Source organism: Protobothrops mucrosquamatus, unplaced genomic scaffold (assembly GCF_001527695.2).
Source record: "Protobothrops mucrosquamatus isolate PMUCROS unplaced genomic scaffold, P.Mucros_1.0 scaffold3078, whole genome shotgun sequence".
In the NCBI taxonomy this organism is placed as follows: Eukaryota; Metazoa; Chordata; class Lepidosauria; order Squamata; family Viperidae; genus Protobothrops; species Protobothrops mucrosquamatus.
In genome coordinates this window covers 12,936-24,980 of record NW_015389088.1, presented here as the reverse complement: position 1 = coordinate 24,980, position 12,045 = coordinate 12,936, and the positions used below count along the sequence as shown (strand labels likewise).

General features: G+C 50.5%; 1 protein-coding gene across 1 annotated transcript in view; it reads right to left on the bottom strand.

Annotated features, from left to right (window-relative positions):
- CRB2 (crumbs cell polarity complex component 2) overlaps window positions 1–12,010 on the bottom strand; it is a 98,753-nt gene extending 86,743 nt beyond the window's left edge. The window contains exon 1 of the mRNA XM_029286197.1: window positions 11,698–12,010. Coding sequence (XP_029142030.1) covers window positions 11,698–12,010 — 313 coding nt within the window. The remainder of the gene's footprint in view (window positions 1–11,697) is intronic.
- Between the last annotated feature and the right edge of the window lie 35 nt (window positions 12,011–12,045).

Here is a 12,045-nt window from a genome sequence, read left to right as displayed (position 1 = left end):
TCCGGCGGGTGCCTTACCTCCCTTGGGCTGGGCCAGCTGGTGGTCGGCCTGCTCCGTCTCTGCCGCTTGCCAGCTACGCCTCGGCCGGCGCAGGGGGCGGAACCACGCATGCACGGCGCTCCCGGGCAGGGAAAGTCCTCGACTTACGACCGGTTGGGTAGTCCTCGACTTACGACCAGTTTAGTCCTCGACTTACGACTGGTTTAGTCCTCGACTTACGACCGGTTGGGGTCGCGGCATTAAAAAGGTTGAGAACCACTGGGCTAAACGGACAGGAATAAAAAGGGGGAGAGAAACCGGTTCTCAATCCAAGGCCTGCAGCTTTGGCCTTCACAAGACCAGTCTTTGTTGTACTCTGCTTATCACGTCAGGCCAAGGCTCTTTCTTGGGGACAGAGGCCTCAATGTGGGGACTGAAGGCCGTTAATTACGGCTTCCCCTGAGCCACAGACCAGACATCTTCTGCACTAGGTAAGGAAAAATCAGGGGGTGAATTAGGAAGTGGGGTGGGAGGGTGTTATTGCCCCCTTCGATACATGCAGCTGTGTTTATGCAAACAAACCTTGTTTTCTTTGCGGTTTGCTCCTGTTTTGGCAACACGACAAAGTGCAATCCCAGTTGTTGTTGTCTCGGAATAGCTCTTCCCCCTCGGGGTCCTCTGAAGGTGTTGGGGAGCCCCAGCGACCTTCCTGCTGGCTGGGAAGGATGGGAGCTGGGCTCCCAGCCAGCAGGAGAACTTGGCCCTCAAACTTGGCCGAGATATGGGTGGTTTGAGGTTGACCCGATCCCCGAGGCAGGATGTCCTCCATGGATAAAGTTGGAAGGGACCTTGGAGGTCATCTAGTCCAACCCCCTGCTCAGGCAGGAAACCCTATACCATTTCGGACAAATGGCTGTCCATTCTCTTCTTAAAAACCTCCAGTGTTGGAGCATTCACCACTTCTGGAGGCAGGTTGTTCCACTGGTTAATTGTTCTCACTGTCAGGAAGTTTCTCCTTAGTTCTAGGTTGCTTCTCTCCTTGATTAGTTTCCATCCGTTGCTTCTTGTCCTGCCTTCAGGTGCTTTGGAGAATAGCTTGACTCCCTCTTCTTTGGGGCAGCCCCTGAGATATTGGAACACTGCTATCATGTCCCCCCTCATCCTTCTCTTGGCTCAAAAGGTCAGCTCAGGTGTGCCTGCACCTTTCTGGATGGGTTGGCTTTGTGGGGTGTCCTTGTGGACTGCTAGAAAATGGGGGTGCATCCCCTTTTGGCACTGGGAGACAGGGAATTGTTCCTCTGCAATGCTGGGAGGGCGATGGGGGCACAGAAGAGGGTTCCCGAGCCCCTCGGGGGAGTCCCGCTTCCGCTTCCCTCTTTGCAAAATTAAATTTGTTCATTTGCTCTCTTCCTCTGCTTTGCTTTCCCCAGTCGCTTTTTCTTTCTTTTTTCTTTTGGGCCATTGTTTTCCAACAATGCAGGGCCAGGTTTTCGATTCTTTATTTTAACTGCAGCAAGTTGGGGACCTCACCTGCCGACCCATTTCCTTGACTTCGCTGCTCCTTTCTCTTCGTTTCCTCCCTTTACTTTTTTTCAACAGCACCCCCCCTGCTTTCAACCCTTTTCTCCGCTCCCGTCGCCCCCTTTTCCATTGCACCTTCCTGAAAGCCAGCCTGATCCCCCCCTTTACGCACTTTGCGCAGGGGAAGCAGGGCGCTCCTGCTACGCCCGCAGCGTAAGGGCTTGCTCCCCGCAGGTGCGGCCGCGCCGCCTCCGCCGCCTCCCGATTCTGAAGCCAGGTTTGCGTCTTTTGCGAAGGAGGCGGGGGGGGGAAGGACACCCCTCCACGCACACGCCGCTTCCCGACCCTTCCCTTGCATTGGAGGGGGGGGGGGAAACAGAGGAACGCCATCTGCGTAGCGCCCCAGAAGGAGGCGCTTCCCGGCGCAAGGTAAGGGGGACGCGTTACGCAGGTTGCGTAAAGGCGGGCCCGGCGGCACAGGTAGCCGAGCGCGGGGCCGGCTTACGCCAATGGCGGCCCGCGCCGCCCTCTCCGCCTGGGCTCGCTGCGCCGATGGCGTAAGGCGGGCTCCGCGGCTCAGGTGCGGGGCAAGGCGAAAGGGGGCGGGCTCAGCGTTGCCCGGCAGCCCCGGCCCGGGCCCAGCCTATGGGGGCGCCGGGCGCCGTCACGTGGTCGCGGAGCCCCCGAAGCTGCCTGCTGCGGCGCTTGCAAAAGAGTCGGACGGAGCCGGGACGGGGCCGGGGGCTGCCTGGAGGCGGACGGGGAGCTTTTCCCGCGGGGGAAGCGGGTAGGACAGGCGGGATGCAAGCCGGGGGAGGGGCCGCGCGGGCCTGGGGGAGCCGGGAGGCGTGCAAGATGGAAGGGGGTGGTGCAATGCGAGGCGAGCGGGGAAAGGGACTCGATCCCTGGAGGGTGGCGGGGGGGGGAGGAGGAGGAGAAGGAGGAGGACCGGGAGATGCAGCGGGTGGAGGAGGAGGAGGAGGAGGAGGGCGCGCCAAGGCCAGCTGTGGATCCCGGCAAAGGCTTCCCGGGCTGCGGTCCTCGCACACCCAGGCACCCGCAACGCGAAGCTCCCCCAACCTGGCGCCCTCCGGGAGCCTTCAAGAGTTGCATTCCCACAATCCCCAGCCAGCGACCCCCCCCCTCTCCTTCCTCCTCCTCCTCCCCCCCTTACCGGGCCAGGCTGGCTTTGAGTGGGGAAGAGGCATCTGGGTACATCTGGGTTGGGGAAAGAGGACTTTGGGGGAATGGGATTGGGGGGGTGGGCTCCATCGGTTGGGGCCGAAGGGGGGGGGGAAAGGCTGACTTCCCAGCAAATGCACCCCGTGGCTTTTAAGCCGGCGAGGGAAACGCGGGGCAAGCGAGAGACATTGCAGCCACGAACGGACCTGGGCAGCAGCGGGGGGTCGGGTGGGGAGGGGGCAGGGGGGAGGGCGAAGGCGCAGCTGGGAGATTTTGGGAAGCGGGGTGAAAGCAGATACAGGGAGGGGGGAAGAGGAGAAGAGTGGGTGGGTGAGTGAAGCAGGAGGGAAGAGCATCCCGCAGGAGGGTGCATTGGGGAAGGGGAGTAGGCAAGGGGAGGGGGAGGCTTGGAAGGACCCCGGAAGAGGGAGAGAAACAGGCTCGGGCAAGGGCAGGACTACTGAACTGGGCTGGGGGCTACCCTCAGAGAGAGCAGGAGGAAGGGGTGACCCCCCCAGGCACGTAGAAGCAGCCAGTCTGCAGGGAAAAGCAGATTGGAAGTTGGGTTGGGGGGCTGCAAGAGGATGGGGGAGAGGGGTGTGTGTGCAAATTGCACTGGGTTGTCCTTGAGAAATCCAGGCCTATGTATGGGAGAGAACCGGTTCCTGCTCCAAGAAGGAGCCCTTGAGTAGGGGGATTGGCTCTGTTAGTTAGCGGTTGAGTTGGGTCTAAACCCGTCTTGCGGAATCTGAATTCGCGTCCAGCTGGAGATAAAACTGGGGAATATTTCTCCCAGCAAGCAGCAGCTTCTGGATTCTTTCTGGAGTGCTTCAAATACAGCTGGGATGTGAAACGGCCAAAGTTGCCTTGATTTCGGTTCCCGCAGCTTTTGCATAAAACCGGGGTCCTCCTCCAGGTTGTGAGCCTTTTTTCACAGCTGCATTAACCCGGTGGGGTGGGGGAACGGAGAAGGCACCTCTGAGTTCGCTGTCAAAAAAAGAAGCTGTCAGTTATATCTTTAATCAGGTTTAAGCCCCATCTCAGCTAAGAGAGCGCTGGCTATGACGCAATATTTGGCTTTGGGCGTTTTAAGTTCTGAATGATGTAGTTGGGGGGGGTGTCGTTTTTGCTTTGGGACGGTAAGGGCAATATCTCCCAAATATTACGGTTCTGATTCACTGGGGGTGGGAATGAAGGCTGCGGCGTAAAGCCTGGGGTGTCTGGGGAGGGAGTTGTGGAAATTTTGCAAGGTTTGTGGGTCTGCAGTAGGTCTGGAGAAGCCCTACTCAGTTGGGACTGGTGTGTAGATTTTTCAAGGCAGGGACCTGCTGTAGGGTGTTCTTCGCCCGGGGTCTTGGAAAAGGAGGGTGCGAATTTTCGCCCCTTCTGTGTCGTAATCATATCGTCTCTTGTCCTGACCTTTAAAAAGAAGCCGTGAACAGAACAGGGATTCCTCTCCTTACAAGCATTTATTTTGTGACTGTTGGAAGCGACTTAGGACCGTTGTTTTCACCGTTACGATCCTTTGCAGTGTCCCCATGGTCACCTGATCAAAATTCAGGCTTTTGGCAACTGACTCGCATTTGTGACGGTCGCAGCATCCCCGGGGCCACGTGTTCTCCATTTATAACCTTCCCAGGAAGCAAAGTCAATGGGGGAACACACAGATTTGCTTAACAGTGGCGTGATTTCCATAAGGGCTGCAGTGATTGGTTAGCAACTATGGAAAGAAAAGTCAAAAAATGGGGCAGAAATCAGTTAGGGACTGTCTCGCTTAGCGCGGGAAATGTTGGGCTCCGTTGTTAGGATAGAATAGAATAGAATAGAATAGGGAACAGAATAGGATAGAATAGAATAGTAGAATAGAATAGAATAGAAAACAGGATAGGATAGGATAGGATAGGGAACAGGATAGGATAGAATAGAATAGAATATAATAGAATAGAAGCTGGAAGGGACCTTGGAGGTCTTCTAGTCCAGCCCCCTGCTTAAGCAGGAGAACCTATATACCATTTCAGACAGGTGATTGTCCAGTCTCTTCTTAAAAAATCTCCAGGGATGGAGCGCCCACGATTTCTGGTGGCAAGCTGTTCCACTGGTTGATTGTCCTCACTGTCAGGAAGTTTCTCCTTAATTCCAGGTTGCTTCTCTCTTTGATCAGTTTCCAGTGGTAGTAAGTCAGACACGACCTCTAGTTAATTCACAAGCATTCAGACTTTGGCTTCTGTTCACCACCCAAATTCACACCCGGATACCTGCCTCTGGCTTTGCCTTCTCCCTTTAATCATAAACAATTACCCAGGACATGGAAGTGGATGATGAGACAGGATCCCTGGAATGACTGTGTCTTCCGGAGGCCCCTAACGTAGTATTAAAAAAAAGTATCACAAAAATCCATTTTTTTACAGGCAGAGGTGGGTTAGCCCCGATCGGAGTATAATCAAACTAAATTTGCTTAGACCAAACAGCTGATGGACGACTTCTGGGTATGTCCTAGTAGTATTAAATATTGTTAATATTTTTTAAGCTGGACAGGTTCGGTGAAATTGGCTTACATTTTCCCAGCTGAACTTAAGTCAGGCCCATAAAACTGTCTGCTAGATATAATTCATTTTCCTTGTAGTATCAGATGTCAACAATATGCAAATTGCATTAAAGTTGTCCCTTAATTTTAACTTGGTGCTGCAGAAAGGATGGTTTCTATTTGTTTTGGAGGGGTTTTTTAAGCGGATGTACAAATACTTATCTCACGTCATTATTTGTTTAAATTTTTTTTTGTGTAAATTATCTCTCTGTATGTTAAGTACTGGTGGGTTTTTAAAAAAAATGCTTCTTAAATGTTTTGAAAAGTAGCTTTCTCCAACAGCAGGAATATTATTGCATATAATGTCAGGTGCTTAGGTAGGTTATTTGTCTGGCAGGGGAATCTATTTTGCATATGATTAGAGGCTCTGATGCAGCGTTAAATGGGGTCATACTGTCTTCAGTGGATCTCATTTGCTAAGAATTAAATCCGTGAATGTAAATAATAAGCAGGTCTATCTGAAAAGAACAAGGAATGAGAAGGCTGGATTATACGTAGCTTTTGACTTGGTAGTTAGGACTCTTCTGTGAAATGGACTCATTTCTCATAGAGTAGAAAGCAAATAAATTCTGTTTAATACCTAGAATTTCTTTTTTTTCTTCTGTTCAATCGTGTCCAGTTCTCAAAGACTGCTTGGGCAAGTCCCTGCCGTTTCCTTAGCCCGGTTTTTCAGAGGTGGTTTGCCATTGCCTCCTTCCTGGGGCAGAGAGAGAGTGACTGGCCCAAGGTCATTCAGCTGGCTTCATGCCCGTGGCAGGACTAGAACTCCCAATCTCCCAGTTTCTAGGCTGATGCCTTAACCAAACCCAACAAAACCTTGGGGTTCCAATCCCATTTCCCCTTACACAATAATATTTTGGGGATGATTAAAAAACTTGCTTACCTGGAGGATATTCCGTACCCGTTTCTTCTGTGTGAATGGGTCTGTCCTTCCATTTATTTTTCAACTAACTTTACTGCACCAAGATTTAACTTACCTGATGGTGACTAGAATTAGAGTAACAGAGTTGGAAAGGACTAGAAGACCTCCAAGGTCCCTTCCAGATTCTATTCTATTCTATTCTATTCTATTTTCTATTTTATTCTCTTCTCATTCTCTTCTCTTCTATTCCTTATTCTATTCTATGCTATGCTATGCTATATTCTACTCTATTCTATTCTATTATTTCTTATTCTATTCCTATTCATTTCTTATTCTATTCTATTTCTTATTCTATTTTATTCCATTATATTCTATTCCATTCCATTCTATTCTATTCTATTGTCTATCATCTATTCTATTGTCTATCATCTATTCTATTCTATTCTATTCTATTCCTATTCTTATTAATTTCCTATTTCCTATTCATTCCCTATTCCCTATGTTATTCTAATCCTGTAGGTCATCTAGTCCAACCCCTCCCCAAAAGGCTGGCTGAGGAATTCTGGGAGTTGAAGTCCACAAGTCATAAAAGGGTCATAGTTCCCTCACTCTGGCTGAGGAATTCTGGAAGTTGAAGTCCACAAGTCATGAAGGGGCCTTAGTTCCCCCATGCTGGCTGAGGAATTCTGGGAGTTGAAGTCCACAAGTCATAAAAGGGTCATAGTTCCCTCACTCTGGCTGAGGAATTCTGGGAGTTGAAGTCCACAACTCATCAAAGGGCCAAGTCTGAAGACCCCTGAAGTAGATCAAAAGACAGCTATTTTGAATCTCAAAGGGTTTCCTTCTGATTGATTGCCTGTGCATTTTGGATCTGAGAATGACACGTGGATTGCCCGCCGTGGGCTTTGGGGAGGTGAGAGGTCAGTCCCCTCAAAAGGGCTGGAAGATTTTGTCTTGTGGTGGGTCTCTTAAACCAGTGACGGAGGATGGATCCGGAGAAGGTCGACGGAATAACTGTCCTTTTCTTAGGAATTATGCATCGCACTTTCCAGCACAAGAACGCAGAACTGTTAACGGAAAAACAGAAAATAATCTGTTTCTCCTCGGGCGGGCTGGGATGGCTTGTGGCAAGCAGCAGAACCGGTCTCTTGCCCTTTTCCTCCCACGGGTCAGCAGAAGAAGGCAGAAGAGTTTCATAACTCTTTTCCCTGAACATACCTGCCGATCTTTAGAGGAGCGTTCCCCCCTTTGCTGCAGAATCGCTGGCAGGCTTCAAGGCACACACAGGATTCTTCTCTCCTTTTTTCCCTGCCGCTCTGTGGGAAGAGGGAGAAAGCATCAATTATTAATTAATGGGATTGATGAATACATTAATTGTATCGTGCAGGCTGTCAACAATTAGCTTCTTCTTTTCTTTTTTCTTTTTTTTTTAAATGTCTGGGAGGGGATCTTGGCGTCTGCTGAGTTAACAGGCTCGCTGCAGGAAAACACCCATCTGGTCCTCCTGTATTTTTGATGAGATGGGAAAGGAGAAGAATTAGGTCTCGTCTCTCTCTCTCTCTCTGTTGATTGGAGCAAGGGCCAGGAGAAATTTCAGCTTTTGACTACCTTGTTGTTAGTTGCGAAGTCGTGTCCGACCCATGGCGACCCCATGGACAACGTTCCTCCAGGCCTTCCTGTCCTCCGCCATCTTCTGGAGTCCATTGAAGCTCACGCCTGCTGCTTCAGTGACTCCATCCAGCCACCTCGTTCTCTGTCGTCCCCTTCTTCTCTTGCCCTCCATCTTTCCCAGCATTAGGCTCTTCTCCAGGGAGTCCTTCCTTCTCATTAGGTGGCCAAAGGACTTGAGTTTCAACTTCAGGATCTGGCCTTCTAAAGAGCAGTTGGGGTTGATCTCCTCTAGGGCTGACCAGTTGGATCGCCTTGCAGTCCAGGGGACTCGCGGGAGTCTTCTCCAGTTGATTACCTTATCTGGTGGGTTTTCTTGACCAGGGTTGGGTTAAAAACGGGTCCTATTGCAAGGTGACATTTGCCCGAAGCTGGTAGCATGATCCGTTGGATTGGTTTAAGACGGCATTTTTCAAAACCGGCCAACGTTAAGGTGGGTGGGCTTCAAGTCCCAGAATTCCCCAGCCAGCTGAGTTGCAAAGTTTGAGAAAGAGGTATTTAAGGCTTTTGAACTAGGTGTAGGTTTTTTTTTTCCATGCCACTGAAGGATGGAGTTAGAAGCATCAAGAATTTGGGATTGGTCTGAGTATCTTATTCATTAATACAAATTAAATTCCTAATCCCTAAATCTTTTCTCTAACCATTGATAAAATAGGTCCCAAGTTTGAAAATATTCTGTTTCTTCTTTATATAATCAATAAGACTTTATTAAACAAAAAAAGAATTTGGGATTTAATGGGAAGGAATCCCCATGATGATGATGATGATGATGATGATGATGATGATGATGATGATGATGATGATGATGATAGGTACCTTGGAGGTCATCAAGTCCAACCCCCTGCTCAGGCAGGAAACCCTACACCATTTCGGACAAATGGCTGTCCAGTCTCTTCTTAAAAACTTCCAGTGTTGGAGCATTCACCGCTTCTGGAGGCAGGTTGTTCCACTGGTTAATTGTTCTCACTGTCAGGAAGTTTCTCCTTAGTTCTAGGTTGCTTCTCTCCTTGATTAGTTTCCATCTGTTTGCTGGTTTTGTATAGATGTATAGATGTCTCTAAGCCATTCTATATTCTCCTAACGGGCAAGGTCAAAATAGCCACGATGGTAGTTACATAAATTTCTAACCTTTTTTTATTGCATTGCATGTGTGATACCTAGAAAAATGAGATGGTGCTTCTGTTATATGAGTGCCAACCTCCTTGGGTGTCTCTTGTCTGCCTCTCAATTGCCCACACAGCCTGCTTTCTTCCTAAAGAGAAGGAAAAATGGAAAACTTCCTAAATTGTGGGGAAAAAATTGAAAACGTCCTTGACAAAATTGAATTTTGCCCTTGCAGAGTTAATTTTAAAACTCACCTCTTGGTTCATCCTTGCCATCTTTTCTTCTGGAAACTTTGGCCTTGCACCTAGCTGTTATGGTTTATTTGTAGACCAGTGTCCCTAGCTTAGGCAGTTGCGTGAATTCAACGAGAGTGGCTTTCCCTAAACCAGGGGTAGGCAACCTTGGCTCTTTTATGACTCGTGGACTTCAACTCCCAGAATTCCTGAGCCAGCCATGCTGAGGGGAAAGGGAGAGGTTTCCATGCTGAGCCATGCTGGCTCAGGAATTCTGGGAGTTGAAGTCCACGAGTCATAAAAGAGCCAAGGTTGCCTACCCCTGCCCTAAACCAAGGTTAAAGCGAACCATGGGTTGCTGCAAAAGTGTCTTACACAGACATGAGTTACCAGGAGGTTAGTGGCGTCTGGAGTTCACAACGCTTTTTATGGCTGAGAAAAGGTTTTGTAGATTTTATGCTGTGGGGATGCTGATGGTTTCAATCAGAAAAGACCTGGAAGGAACCCTGGAGGTCTTCTAGTCCAACCCCCTGCTCAGGCAGGAGATCCTACACCATTTCAGACAGTGTTGGAAGCACCCACAACTTCTGAAGGGAAGCTGTTCCACTGGGTAATTGTCCTCCCTGTTAGGAAGTTTCTCCTTAATTCCAAAATTGCTTCTCTCCTTGACTAGTTTCCATCCGTCGTTTCTCGTCCTGCCTTCAGGCACTTTGGAGAACAGCTTGACTCCCTCTTCTTTGGGGCAGCCCCTGAGATGTTGGAACCTTTCTATCATGTCACCCCTCATCCTTCTCTTCGTTAAACTAGAGTAGACATACCCAATTCCTGCAAGCGTTCTTCTAGACCTTTTTCTACCTTCCTTTGCCTACAAAAACCATAACATTGGCAGATGTACTATTGGACTGGGGTCTCTTGGCAACTTTGCTGATAGGATCTGAGTTGTCCCTATCAGTTTCCAAACAAGGACCGTAGGAGAACATAAAATACTTGACATCTTGATAAAATGCGCATGCCCGAAAAAGATGGCGGACGGTCCGTAGCTCCGCTGTGGTGGAGCTGAAGATGGGTAGGGGGGGGNAAAACAAAGAATGAACTTTGCTTGGTGTTGCTGTACAGTGACACTTTGGCAGATCAGACTGCCTAGCGTGGCCCTGTCATCTCCCTTCCGTCTGTTTCCTGGCTAATGCAGCTTTTAACTACAAATTAAAATGGCGTGCCACCCAAAAGGGACTGACTGCCCTTTAGGATCAGCTGGCTGAAAGAGTCAGGGAGACAACATTGAGGGAAATATGCAAAAACCAACACTGAGGCCAAGGGTGGTGGTGGTGAAACTGTTTTTAAGCCCTGAGAAACAAGATCATGTTTGCAAGTGGATCAGGCAGAGGCTGACGAGGGGCAGCACAATCAGTCCTGCCTGATTTGGTCCCTGGAGCCACTCTCAGCGAGGGCTGTGCGGGTCTTTCTGGGGCTACTAGATGTGCAGTTGGCAGCCTCTGTGACACGCAGGACGGAGAACATGGTAGACTCTCCACCGTGTGTACTGCATGTACTCTATATGCATGTGGGAGAATACTGCATGTATCCGTGCTTCAAAAAAGATTCTGGAGAAATGTCAGATGGTCACACTCAGAGAAGCCTGGAAGTTTAGTGACAGTGCTGCAATTTGGGGAGAATAACAGAAGAAAACTATTCTCTCTGCTGTGACTTTGTGCCCCAGACCCTTTTGCAAAGCTCTGCCTCTCCCACAACTGGGCTCTTGGGCTGTTCACAGGCTGCAAGGGCCTGGCTTGATTCTGCCTAAAGAGCAGCCTCAGGGCTTTCCCACCCAGCACAAGCTTGCCCTGCGATGGTGGCGGTGATGTTGGAGAGCCTTTCGGGCCCAGCAGTGCCTGAACAGCAGCCCCAGAACAGCTCCAGAGGCAGCCCCGTTTTTGCTCTGTCCGCTGAAGGAACGACAGACACGCTGCAGAACAGCCTCTCCAGACAAAGCAGAGCTCTGGCGGGAAGTGGTGGCATTCCTACTCATGAGGAGACTGTGCGCTCCCCCCCCACACACACCATGTGGGTTAGCAGCTCCTTCTTCCCAAAGAAACTGCTGGGCAATTCAGAGGTAGCCAATGGGGGGAGGGGGGGGCTTCCTTTCAGTGCAGAGCCAGGGGCTGTTTCTAGCCAGAAGCTCCCCCAGCAACTGGCAGGACCCAGCAGGAAAGGCCACCTTTTCTGCCAGCCTCCTGGGTGCTCGTCCAGCTGGGAGCACAGCGGGGGGGGGGTCTTACCTGTTGGAGGGATTTCTTCCCTGAGTTATAATGGCAAAAAAACCTCCAAAATTATTTGGGCTCTTGACATGTGATTTGACAGGATTCAGGAGCAGCACTAAGTCAGTCGGTTACTTGTGCAAATTTAGAAACATAAAGGAAAGGCCGGCTTGCTCCATTTGCTTCTTGGACATCATCAGTACAGGTCCTTGACCTACAGCCCTTCATTTAGTGACCGTTTGAAGTTGCAACAGTTTGAAATTTTGGGCCCAGTTGTGGTCGTAGGACGGCGGCGGCGGTGGTCCTTGCCGGCTTCAGCGGCGGTGGCCTTGGCGGCGGCCTCGGCAGCTTTGGCAGCGGTGGCGGCGGCTTCGGCGGCGGCCTCGCTGGTGACCTTGGGTGCCTCGCTGGTGGCCCCGACGACCCGCGGGTGGTCCTTCCAGCGACCGGCGGTCTCTTTAACAGCCGGTGGTTTTCCCTTGGCCGCGGAGACATCTTTGGACGACCATGGCGGCCTTCCTGCGGCCCTCCCGGACCTGGGGGCCTTCTGGTGGCCTTGGCGGCCTTTGAGAACTGGACCAACGGCCCCGATGGCCCTCCCAGTGGCCTCTTGGCAATCCATTCTAGCCGCGGTGGCCTTCGGGCTGCTCTTCTAGC